General features: G+C 39.8%; 1 protein-coding gene across 2 annotated transcripts in view; it reads right to left on the minus strand.

Moving 5' to 3' along the window:
- Positions 1-12,834, minus strand: part of PLXNB2 (plexin B2) — a 249,495-nt gene that overhangs the window by 50,001 nt on the left and 186,660 nt on the right. For both annotated transcript variants that reach the window (XM_021555245.3, XM_021555246.3), the window contains 3 exons: positions 7,523-7,615; positions 6,296-6,377; positions 904-1,076 (listed from right to left, as the gene is read on the minus strand). In XM_021555245.3, coding sequence (XP_021410920.1) covers positions 904-1,076; positions 6,296-6,377; positions 7,523-7,615 — 348 coding nt within the window. The remainder of the gene's footprint in view (positions 1-903; positions 1,077-6,295; positions 6,378-7,522; positions 7,616-12,834) is intronic.

A 12,834-nucleotide genomic window follows, 5' to 3' on the forward strand; every position in this document is an offset into this window, starting at 1 on the left:
TCTCTTTCAGTTTGAGACACAGGTTTCAGACACAGTTTGTACTGAGTGAAACATCCCTGCTACAACTCTCAACCTCTGTCATACAGTTACCATATTTTGTGATGACTTGGGATGTGTTCTCAACAAACAGTGTGTCTGAGTTTCTAAGTACTAATACCACTGCTGCAGCAATTTAGATTTCCCCAGTGGAAGCATGTATCTCTCTTTTCTCAACAATTATGCTCATAAAAGCAGCATTTGGCTTATTTCTGGAAAGGACACGGATTTATGACTTTCTTTGCCTGCTGATCCATCAACCATGGTTGATGGTGAACAACCATCTTCCCTGACCCTGAGTGAATGCTCCAACTGTAGAGTAAGTCAGGTGCACATTTGGCTTGCCTGACTTCCTACATTCAGTTCCTACAGCCTTGGATTTGATGCTGGTGTGAACTGAAAAATATCACTGACACCTGGAAAACACTTTGTGATGCAGAAACAATCTGCTCCCTTATTAAATACTATTTAAAAGTCTAGCTTGAAGCCTGTAAAAGAACCTGTTATGTATTTGTAGTTGCAGGAGCAGTGAACCATGCATTTCAGATAGAAAGGATTTTATGAGAGAAAAAATCCATGCTAAGAATGCAAGAATCAAATGCCACGTTTTAAGCATGCACTGCTACCCTGGCTTCTGGTACAGCGAGGACAAGGCTTGAAAAACAAGGAGGCTCAAAGAGTCCATTCAGTCTCTTATTTTGAGTCTACAAATCTCACACGCATCACTACTGACATTATTTCCTTCAGCTATTTCAGAGTCTTACTCAACATCCCAAGAAAAAAACCTGCCTTTCAGTATGAGCTTGCTTGGCTGCTTTCTCCTGCAAAATATTATGCTGGTAGGGAGATAAAAAAAAGCAATCTTACACGAGTGATTTCTGGAGGAGGACACGTGTCAGTGGGGGGAGCGTGACAGAGTTTTTCATAAACGCACTTGCTGGGCTTGCCATCTTCTTCACACCAGACACACTTATATTCAGGCCGGGCAGCAAGGCACAGGCTGCAATCATTTCGCGCATAGGAGCAGTTGTACAGAGTCACTGAAAGATGAAGAGCAAACATATTTAGATGTTTCTCTCTGTTCCAAGGATACTCAGTGTCCTTTAGGAAGAAAAACTAACCCTCTGTATAAAGTTCAGTGGAGTCATGGAGTAATATGTACAGTCTGTACTTAACCCCTGAATGATGCTGAGAGAAAATTTTATTTTTCCTCTATGGAAAAACCTGACATTTATCCATATGCAGAGTATGACTACTCTGCAAATATATTTTTGTCACTCAGGCACCATCAAAATATTCAAAGTCCTTACTTTGACTAACTTCAATAACACATACAACTGTTTAAAGATTAATTCAAAAATCAGGTCCTCCTGGAGCATCCCAAGTCAGATATGGATGGTATAGATTCTGCATGGGTGTCAGTAGGGGTAGACATCTGCAGGCATGGGATCTCTGCTAGCTACAGAATTAAAGGAAGAGAGCTGCCTTTGTAGGCTGTTTCCAGGACACCTGGGACTTTCCATAATCATCACTCATGCCTGAACCAAACAGAAAGTTAATACTTCATAAAATGTTAACCTTTGTTCAAGTTAATACCTCTGCGTTTCTTCATTCTTCTGTTTTCTTGCTTTTGTTTTCCCTTTTGTCTTGAACTGTCACCCTGATGTACACCTTGTTCCTTCTGTAGTGGGGTTTAGTTCTAGCTCTTCTGAGCCAAGAAATCAAGTCTGATAGTGTATCTCTCTTACTCATGAAACAGAGACCAAATGTCCCAGACACTAAGCTTGTTTTGGCCCCCATCAATCTCCAGCATGATGCACAGTCACTGAATCAAACTAATTTTCCCAAACAGATGCAAAGTCTTGACATATATCTATCTTTGTGGTTCAACACCATAAGGAGAGCCTGGGCTTGCAAAAAAACATATGGAGATGCACTTGAGAACTAGCCCAGAAGAAAACAGAATGAAAAGATGCCACACATTTCTCTGGACAATGCCCAGATTACCCAGCATGGGAGTGCTGTACCTCCCTGGACAGGTGAGATGATTATTGTAAAAAGGAAAACATCTTACTGCCTGCTTTTCTGCTCCTTCTTCCCCTGCTTCTCTCTACTCTTTGCTCCTCTGTATTTCTGGCCACACAGCCTCTCACCCTCTGCCACTGAGGCTCTGACACTTTTTGAGTCTTGTAAATCAACTTAACTTACTAGAACAGCAGAAAGCTTCTTAGGTTTCCTCCTATGCTCTTTCAAGAGTTAAATGTGCTTGCAGATGGGAATGGGGAATACAAGACAGGGACTCAACATCTTTCCCTTCCCCCTACCTTCATTAAGTCCCAAGAAACAGCCTTAGTGACTTTGGATTTTTTTCAAATGAAGTTCATACTTAAAGATGTAGGAAATAAAGGAAAGTAAACAGATGTGGGCAAAAGTAAATCCTTTTGAGATGCATATAGTAAAGGTCATTAAAAATGTCTATTTAAAACAAGCTTTTGCACTCAGAGGAGCAGGACTCTACATAGGACACTGACAAAACCACTCTCCAGTCAGCAGCATTTCAATACACTTGCTGTCTTCCTAGATAACAGCATCAGCAGTAGCTCTTGAAATCTAATTCCAAGAGACTACCATGTCAGATTTCTAGTGAAATGGAAAGTAAAATGAGAATGCTAGTTTTCCATTATTTTTTCAGCAGTGGCCTTATTCCCCTGCTAGGCATGAACAATATTGCAGATGCTCAAATCTTGGCTAGCCTCTGTCACTTGCAGGAGAACATGTAATCCCATGCAGGCAGTTTTTCTCTAAATGCTGTATGTTTAAAACCCTCAGCATCCAGTTTCACAGCTAGTCTTTAAGATAATAACAGGTCTTTTCCTTTCCCTTACAATGAAGAGTTAATGCAATGATGCAGGCTGATTTTAACCCTTTCTTACCTCTAGTCAGTGTATCTAGTATTCAAGCATATCTTGATTCAATAGCTTTACAAGCACAAAATCAGCTGAAGAAACATTAGATGTGCATGCAAAACTGAGGGATTTTGGTATTTGCAAAAATGAATCAATGAGAAAGAGCATCCATTTGATTCAATCTCTATCTTGAACTTCCATAGAATTGATAAGCACAAAGCAGGAGTAGCATCATTTGCTTCATAAACTGAGCACACCAATATAGAAGGCACTGAGCAATAAACATAAACCTAGTAATATTTCCTGCAGTTTGTGTGCCAGTTGTCCACTCTGTATGTTGTTTGCAGACATAGTGCTGGGGAAAAGCACCAGACTGACAGCCCATGCATGCTGCTATTTGCTCTGTGGACAGTGGCAAAGAAATGTTTCCTCACTGCAAATTGCTTTTACAGGAACCAGACTGCTTTATTATTCCAGCACTCTGGAAGACTACTGCTGCACAGACACTTGAACAATAAATAGTGTTGAACAAATCCTCCCCTTTGCTTTCCAAACCTTGCATTTCCACCCAGATGACCACATGGCCACCAGGTACAGCATGGGAATATGTTTACTGCATTACTTTATTATCCTCCATTGGCTGGACAGAGATTCTTGTTCCACCTGTCAGTAAACAATGTCAGCACTGCAAAGTCTTGATGCCCCTCACATCCAGTTGCTTAAATGCAATGAAGAAAGCCACGGCCTCAACGCATTAACTGCTCCCCTTGTTCACTGATCAGCTCATTATATGTTCCAGCAGCAAGCTACTCATTAGATTCAGACTCTTATCCATCACCTTGAGATACCAGCTGTGATATCATCGATAAAAAGGACAAAGGATAAAAGGGATATATTGTATTTCACACTGTTCAGAACCCCTGATGGCTCGAGATGTAAAAATGCTATCATAACTTAGTATTCACTAAGTGTCATACAAAGAAAGGGTTCTTTCACTGGTGGGTTCAAAGGTGCTTCTCAGCAGCAGCCATATACCCAAAGCCAATTCTTTTCAAGATGCATAAAAACACATTACGCTCTGGATTTCATACGGCAAGGGAGAAAAGTCAGAAAGAATTTGGATTTTTAAAAATCCCTTTTATACTAAAAAGAGACATCTGTTGATAATTTTCCAATTCCCCTCTTGGAAGTATTCTATATTTCAATTTGAATGATAACATTTCTTGAATAATTTAGCTACTTTTTTGTTTTGTTTTGTTTTTAATGTTTTTCCCTGACTTGGAAAAAATATGTTGGGAATATTTGGTCAAAATTCTGCTGTTTTAAATATGACAGCCTCTGGAATGGAAATTAAGATAGTGTGAGATTGTAATATGACCTCCCTGTAACATTCATGCCAGGTCCTCTTTTAAGTCTTTTAACATTGCACACAGAACCATAAGGAAAATCTTCTAAAAACATAGTTCATGCTGCCAATATGAAAGGGAATAAATTTAAATATCACACAGTAGGAAAAATACAGTCTAAAGATTTATTCTGCAGAAGAAATTACTTGGGCTACTAGTATTTTCCTGATGTTGACCCCTTAAGCATGTAACAAGAGGGTTGCCTCATAGTTTTTGCAATATTCTGCCTTAAATGTCAGTCCAAAGACATGTAAGGTAGGTCTCAGCTCCTAGGTACTGCTCCATTAATTTTAAAGGAGCTTTCTTACCTCAGCTCAAGACTAGGCTTCATTGCTTCATTATTGTATGTTGAAAAGAAATAAAATTTATATTCATAAAGAGATTTTATCAGAGATCAAGTCTTTGTGCTATAAATCTTAATTTATTTTTTAATTGAAATAAATGAATAGAGTAATGAGCTGAAAACACACTGAATGTTTCTGTGTTTTCTTGATTGCCAGCTAACAGGGACTGCAGAACCTGTCTGAACTGAGACAAAGCTAAGAGATGAGATTTCAGGTAAAGTCCATATGAGTGGCTGTGACTCATATGGACAAGGAAAGTTGAAGAAAGGAAAAGATCATTGGAAGAAAAAATATCAAAATACTTAAGTCTTTAATTTTCATACTTAAGTATGAATTTCAAAGCTTTGCTATTATGATTGCACTTCAGAGCAAAAGCAATCTTGAAAATTATAGAATCACAAAATCAGGATATTTTGGGTTGGAAGAGACATTTAAAGGTCACCTAGTCCAAATCTCTGCAGTGAGTAGGGACATCTTCGACTAGATCAAGTGATTTTTGAGATTGTCCTGTGTACAGCCAGGAGCTGGACTTGATGATCCTTGTGGGTCCCTTCCAACTCAGGATATTCTACAATTCTATGACTCTGAGATTCTTCAGAGGCCCATCCAGCCTGAACCTCAATGTTTACAGGTATGGGGCATCTACCACCTCTCTGGTACAGCCCTGTATTAGCCAGTGTGAAGAAAACTAACTCTACCCCAGCTGAAATGAGCACAGCAACCTGTGCCAGTGTTTCATCAGCCTCCCTTTAAAAAAGCTTCCTCCTTATATCTAGTCTAAATTTACCCTCTTTCGGTGCAAAATCATTACCCCTTATTCTGATTCAACAGTCCCTGCAAAAAAGTTTGTCCTTATCATTCTTATAAGTGACCTTTAAGTACTGAAAAATTGCAATAAGGTCTCCCTGGAACCTGCTCTTCTCCAGGCTGAACAACCCCAACTCTCTCAGTGTTTCCTCATAGGAGAGGTGCTCCAGCCCTCTGATCATCTTTGTGGCCATTCTTACTCTGTACTCATTCCAACAGGTCCATGTCCTTCTTACTGGCAGGCCCAGAGCTGGATGCAGCTCTGCAGGTGGGGTGTCATAAGAGTGGAGTAGAGGGAGAGAATCCCCTCCCAGCTGTGATGGCCACACTGCTTTTGATCCAGCCCAGGATATCACTGGTTTCTGGGCTGCAGCCACACATTGCTGGGTCCAGCTTGTCAAGCCCTGCAGGACTGCTCTCAATCCCTTCACATTCCAGGTTGTACTTGTGCTTGGGATTTCCCCAACCCATGTGCAGGACCCTGCACTTGGCCTTGCTGACCCTCATGAGGTTTGCACAGGGCTACCTCTCATGCCCATCAAAGTCCCTCTGGATGCCACCCCTTCTCTCCAGCATGTCAGCTGCACCACACAGCTTGGTGCCACTGGCAAACTTGCTGACAACACAGATGTTTAATGCATTAGTTTAATATGAATAACTTTTCATATGTCAGATCTGTCAGTTTCACCGAAACCAGTAAAACCTACAAATATTCTTATTAACAAGACTCCAAAATATAAAGGAATTGATTTCTGCTTACTGTAATTAATCTCCCTTTAATCCCTTTCATACTTACCCACCAGTTTGCTGTCAATCTTGACCATATCTGTTTTTATGGACAAGTTAAGTTGTAGGGTCTCATTTGCACTATAGGAAAACTAGAAAAGATGACATAATAGAGATATTTATACCTTTATTTGGCAAAGTTATTTTAATGCATTTTCTATGATTCTCAATAATCAGACATGTAAAGGTATTAGAAACTCTCCCAAGCCTTATGGCCTTTTATCATCTTGGGCAGATACATTTATAGAAAAATGTTTTAATGAACCTAATCCTTCACAATCAGAATTTTCAAGTACCAAGGGACAGCAATATCTGAATGCTTGCTTTTCATTAATTTAATTTACATTTGGTTATAAGCATCAAAGCAGCAAAAGTGCTGTTCAGAGGCAGTAAGTATAGCTGCTGACCCTGCTGAGTTCTCCCTTCCCACACCATCTGGCCCCATTACTTCTGTGGGCACAGCAGACTCGCACCACATGGAGGGGAAATCTCTTGCATCTTTTACAGTGCAGCCTCCTCATTTTACAGCCAAATCACAAGGTTCACATGCTCCAAGACATGAGCTTCTGCTCATGCTGAAAGAACAGCAATGACAATTGTTGGGAAACAAGAAGAACAAATAAAAATACAGACGCTTGATGAAGCAAATGCTTTGTGCTAGGCACAGATGATGTGAAAATGCTCATTAATTCTCAAAACTAGTTAGTAAGCTTGCAAGATATAAAGTTTAAAGTCAGCATAACATTTGTGAGTCAGACTTGGAGCTTAGAAAATAGACCATTTAAAAATATTTTTTCCTTTCTCAATAAAACAAGCCAGAGTGAAAGAAGAATAACTGCTTGGTAGCCAAGCAACATATATTGTTACCATTCTTACCATTCCCATTTTTACAGATACAAAAGATAATGAATTGGAATGTGGAGAGGAAATTCTTGCATTTTATCCTCAATGACTTCACTAGATTGCATAAAAAGTGAAGAATAAAACAGTAGTAGTCTCAAATTCCTCCAGAGACAGTTCAATAATTCCATGGGTTACACAGGTGGAGAAATCAAGGAGAAAGATTGAGGACTTTGCGTGGAGAATTCAGGAGCTCTGGGCCAAAACAGTAGCCTTTGACTTTCTTTTCTGGGGGAAACACATATTACCTGTGCAATTCTGGACACATGTGGCTACTGGAACAGTTTAGAAGAAGAACTGAGCATATTTGGTAAGTGAATCGTATTTTCACATTTACCTCTTTATTCACGAATGAAAATTTTCCTTCCTCTGACTCATCAACAGAAGCTTCAAATTCAAACTGGCTGTTTCCAACCACAAATTTTTTACCCTAAGGTTGAAAAAATGTCAGTTTAGAATTTGTACAGAATCACCAAGCATAGCAAAATATCACGAGGCAATATCCTGTTCAGCGATATTCAGTAATCAAATCCAAATGGAGAAGGCTAACTGGTTACAGTCATGTTCTAAAGCAATGCTAGAGAGAAGCTGAGGCAGAGCAATCTGTGACTCTGCTGCACTCCTCCAACATTCATTCATGGTAGGCACACCAAAAAGTTCAAGGAAAGCATGACAATATATAGCACTCTGTTTTAGGGAGCAGTAAGAAAAAGCTAAGAAATGTGAATACTGGATGGCTTCACACATCAGATGTGTTATTAACAGAGCTGTGTGAGTTCTGCCCTTAAAGGTTTTCTTTGTAGGGATTCTGGGCAGAGCATCAGTGCAAGAGTTGCATGAGAAACTGGAATGAACATCTCTCAGCTCTTGCTGCCTTTCTCCTGCCTTACCATGACTCCAGCTGTATTTTCATAGGACAGTCTTCAATGGCAGCACTAATTTAAGGGTGTTACTACCTCCTAGACATCTTCTTCCCCTTTCTTCTCCCTAGATCCAAAATCTATTGATTCCTGTCTTAAGTCAGTAGAACATATTGATCTTTACTGCACTGACAAAACTCTCAGCTTGGCTGTTCTGTGATTCAGTCAAAGACCTTGGCTGGCTAAAATCCTCATCCCATGACATTGTTTCTGTGCTGGGTCATTCTCCTGCCCATAGGACAGACATGCAAACAGCTTTGCCAGAAGAATATTAAAAAGAAGTGAGTAGCAAGGATATTTTCATACACTAATGTTGGTAAAGACTTATGAAATCACAACTCACTTGGGGACAAGAAAACCTTCACCTTTACAGAATTACAAAAATGGTTTGGGTTGGAAGGGACCTTCAAAGACCATCTAGTCCAACAATCCTGACATAGGTAGGGACATCTTTCCCTAGATCAGGGTATTCGAAGCCCCATGCAACCTGGCTTTGAACATTTCTAGGGATGGGGTACACACAAGTATCTTGGGCAACCTGTTCCAGTCTCTCACCATCCTCATTGCAAAAGATTTCTTCCTTATCTCTCTAAAACAACCCTCTCTCACTTCAAAAAAATGTTGCCACTTTAGCAGGACCTTACAGGCCCTGGTAAAATGTCTCTCTCCATCTTTCTTATAAGCCCTCTTTATATATTGAAAGTCCACAAAAATGTCTCTCATGACCCTCCTCCACACTGAACCACCTCAACTCTGTCAGCTTTTCTTCAAACAAGAGTAACTCCACCTCTCACCTTCTCTCTGATAATTTCCATGTCTCTTCCCTGGACCCATTCCAACAGGTCTACATCTTTCTTGTACTGGGAACCCCAGAGCTGGATGCTATACTCCAGCTGAAGTTTCAGGAGAGTGGACTGGAGGAAGATAGATCACCTCCCTTGACCTGCTGGCCACACTTCTTTTGATGCGGCCCAGGACATGATTGGTTTTTCAGGCTGCAAGTGCACATTGCCAGTTCATATCTGATTCATTCATTCTCAAGTTTCATTCAAGCTTCATTCAAGTTTCATTCTCAAGTCCTTCTCCACAAGGCTACTCTCAATCCATTCAACCCCCACTCTGCATTACCCCAGGTGCAGGACCTGCTCAGTGGCCTTGCTGAACTTCTTGAGAACTTCATTGTGCATGTAAAGAACTAGTCCCTGGTTTTCACCAGAGCCATCTGAGTCTGGAGTGCACATGGCAAAAACATAATGGTTATTTGATTCCTCTTTTCTGCTCCAAAGGTTAAGTACTCCTCCAAAGGTATTGTCTCCTGCTATCATCTAAGTCTTGGGTATGAGCATCTTATCCTTTTTATTTGTAGTTACTTCTTCAGTGTTGGAAACATAGGTACCACCTTCTGGGTCACTAATTTTATCTAATTAATGCAGTGGAAAGCTTTCCTACTGCACCTTCACTGTGACAGGCTGGGCAGTGGACATGAGCCCACCAATGTTGCTGAGGAGGACAATGTTTTAACCAGATAAAGGACCTGACTTGATGCTCTGGGTGGTTATTTTATAGAAGAAAACAAACCTTTTATTTCTTCCTTCTAGGAAGCTAGATATAGAAAATAAGCAACTGACTGAGCTCTGAAAAGCCTTGTCTGAAAATTTATAGCCCATTCTGCCTTACAGAAAACATTTACATAGTCCAAGTTTTAACGCACCTTCTTACAAATGTTTTTTTATAGGAATGCTGCCTTGTTTTTCTTGCCCCACATATTTTAATATAACATGTGTTTTTCAAAAATGTTCAAATTCTGCTGCTCCTGTGTAAGGCTTTCCTACATGCTTAACAGCAGACTCTGGGAGACGAGGAGAGCTTTGGTGTGTGACAGCTGACACCTGGAGTGCATTGAAATCAGGAGCTGCTTACCAGGCTCTTGAGCAGAAGGCAGCAGAGCTCACAGTAGTTTTGGGGCAAGAGATGTGTAGCAAATATAGGAAGCAGGTTACACATCAGACACACATGACAAAGACAAATCCAAATGGGAAATTACTTTTAACGAAAATCTTTGGCGGGCTAATAAGGTTATCTTGATGCTCGTACATCTGTCTCTCCTACTGTGCCAAGCTTTCAAGGACTCAGCTGGAGAATGCCTCTCAGAAACTGCATGCAGTATGCCTGATCAGTACTAAACTTCCCTCCCTCTGCCTGTCCTGGATGGCGCTATTCCCACGAGAATGGCAACAGCTTGGATTTATCTCTCCTTCCGACTGAAATCTTTTCAGAGGAAGGAGGGGCAGAAGAACAGTCAACAGCTCCTCCTCTTTTAGCTACAGTGGAAGCTATCACAAGGAGACTTATTCTTTGTACTTTAAGCATTTACAAGTTAAGAGGAGCATACAAAATGTGTGAATTTATACTTCTACCCTCAGTGGAAGTATATCAGTTTCTATATTTCCAGTATAGAAATAATTCTTGACATAGTTCTGCAGCAGTCATTTACCTCTCATTTAAGTCATTTACCTCTCCACCTCACTAAGTAAGCTCTTTAATGTTAATCTCCACCTAGAGATGAAGATGTTTATATGCACAATGTTGGATAGTGCACTTAGTCACCCATGGCAAAGCTGAGTGTGCAACACCCCTTTAAGTAAAGCACAGATTAGAATCAAGATAATAGAACCAGTAGTTGAAAGTGACATCACAACATTAATTTTTTGCCTTTTCTAAGAAAGTATTTAGGCAAAGAAAATAGGAGGAGAATGGATATACCAATGTCCTAACCAATAAAGACTTTAAATATGTTCATAGCTGCATGACTGCTAGCTTCAAAGATGCTGTAATGCCCAGCATATCCTGTGGCAAAATTGTTCCACATGAGAAGCCAAATGCTATTTAGTATTTGGGCTATGGGCCAACCCCTACAAAATATCCATCCATGGCTTCTCCTGAGCCACCCTGTTTTCCATGAAATGTTTACCAAAGGCTGAGTGTAAAAGTTATGCCCTTCATTCAAATGAACTTTCAGTCATCAAAGTTACTGCTTCACATAGCATGATTCCACAGGCATGAGTGCATGTACGATTACAACTATTTCATGCCTTATTTGTCTATTATCACATATATTAAAGGGCTGTGTATACAGCTGTAGTCACCGTCTGTATTTGTTGAAGTCCTATCACTAAAGACATTCTTGTTTTGACTTAAAAACACATCTCTGTACCAAGATATATGATCTGACCACATGACAGAGATGACATTTTCACATTGTTCCCACCCAAGAAAAGTTACTCTGACATCATTTGACACTCACTGCTCTCCAGCATATTTCCAGTTTTGGGGCTATGCATTTACTTTGACTTCCTACAGAGACTTGAACTCCTTGTAAGCCTTCCCAGTTCCAAGTTAAAGAAATACATTCTATAGGCAAACTGTCAAACATTGCTACTCGTGACAAAGCATTCAATCCACAGGATGTGTCTTTGCATTTGTTAAATGCAATTGATATCTCACAGAATTAAAAATCCCCAGCAGCCTTTTCTTCATTCCCTTTTTGTTACTAGTAGTTCAGAAAGATTAAAGTGCTTATTCATAGAATAATAAATTAGATTAAGTAGCTTTTGCATTCCTGCTGCTGTTTCTCCTTGGAGGACAAGGGTCCACTAGAAGTCAAATTCAGCACATCTAGATTATGCATCTGCCCTGAATTTCTCCAGAGAGAGAAAGGGCTCTTCCAATTATAACAAGGGAGCAGGAAACAATTTTCCTCTTGGGCAGAAAAACGGCTCTTCACAATGTTAAGCAAAAGACATACAAGTATAATCTCTAGAATACTTTTCAATTAGCTGCGGGTGTGGCAGAGGTGTTGTATGCCACATGTTGCACACAGCCAGACATCCTACCAGGGACCAGTTCTGGCATCTTGGAGAACAGACCAAATTCACCAAATTTGCATTTCATTGCTGCATATATTTTAAAGGTCTTCAAACAAAAATGTTTATTTTTGAACATATGTTCTTATAGCACAGTTTTCATTGATGTTTATAGTAGTGACACACATCATGGCCTTTATATGGTGCTTACAGGTTGCTTCTTGCACTTCTCTGAATACCCTTCTTATATTGCTACTTCTCAGGCCCATTGACCCTTTTCCATCCCTTGGCAGGAGCAGCAAAGGTGATAGAAGGAATTTAGAAGCTATACAGCATTCCAATTTGAAAAAGGAAAAAAAAAACTCAAAAAGAATGGCCTTCTTTCCCTTGATAGATGGCCAGTATTAAAAGAAATCGATGCACTCCCCAGTGCATCTATCATCAATTCACATTTACACAAAGACAACACAGAAACAAAGAATAGAAACTGATAACAATACTTGAGTTATCATCTAAAAATGTTTTTTAAGCTTCGTTTTTATCCAACTAACAATAACTTTTTATGCATTGTCTAGACAATAATGCAATTAAAACCCTGGGGTCTATCTGACTTAGACTTGTAATTTATTTTCTGGAAGCAAGTACTAAGAAAGAGAAGCCTTTGCTATGGGTGACAAAATACCTAATCTTCTGGTTTGATGGTCACACACACATACACACACACACACACAAACACACACAGAAGCAAAAGATGATATTAGCCAAACTAAGAAACATTTAATGTCTGAATGCATTTTTGTGTTTGGAAGGTGAAAAGTGAATTAAGCACACAAAGTGATGTCATTCTAGAACAATAGCAACAAAAC

Source organism: Lonchura striata, chromosome 1A, assembly GCF_050655825.1.
Source record: "Lonchura striata isolate lonStrDom1 chromosome 1A, ASM5065582v1, whole genome shotgun sequence".
Lineage (NCBI taxonomy): Eukaryota > Metazoa > Chordata > Aves > Passeriformes > Estrildidae > Lonchura > Lonchura striata.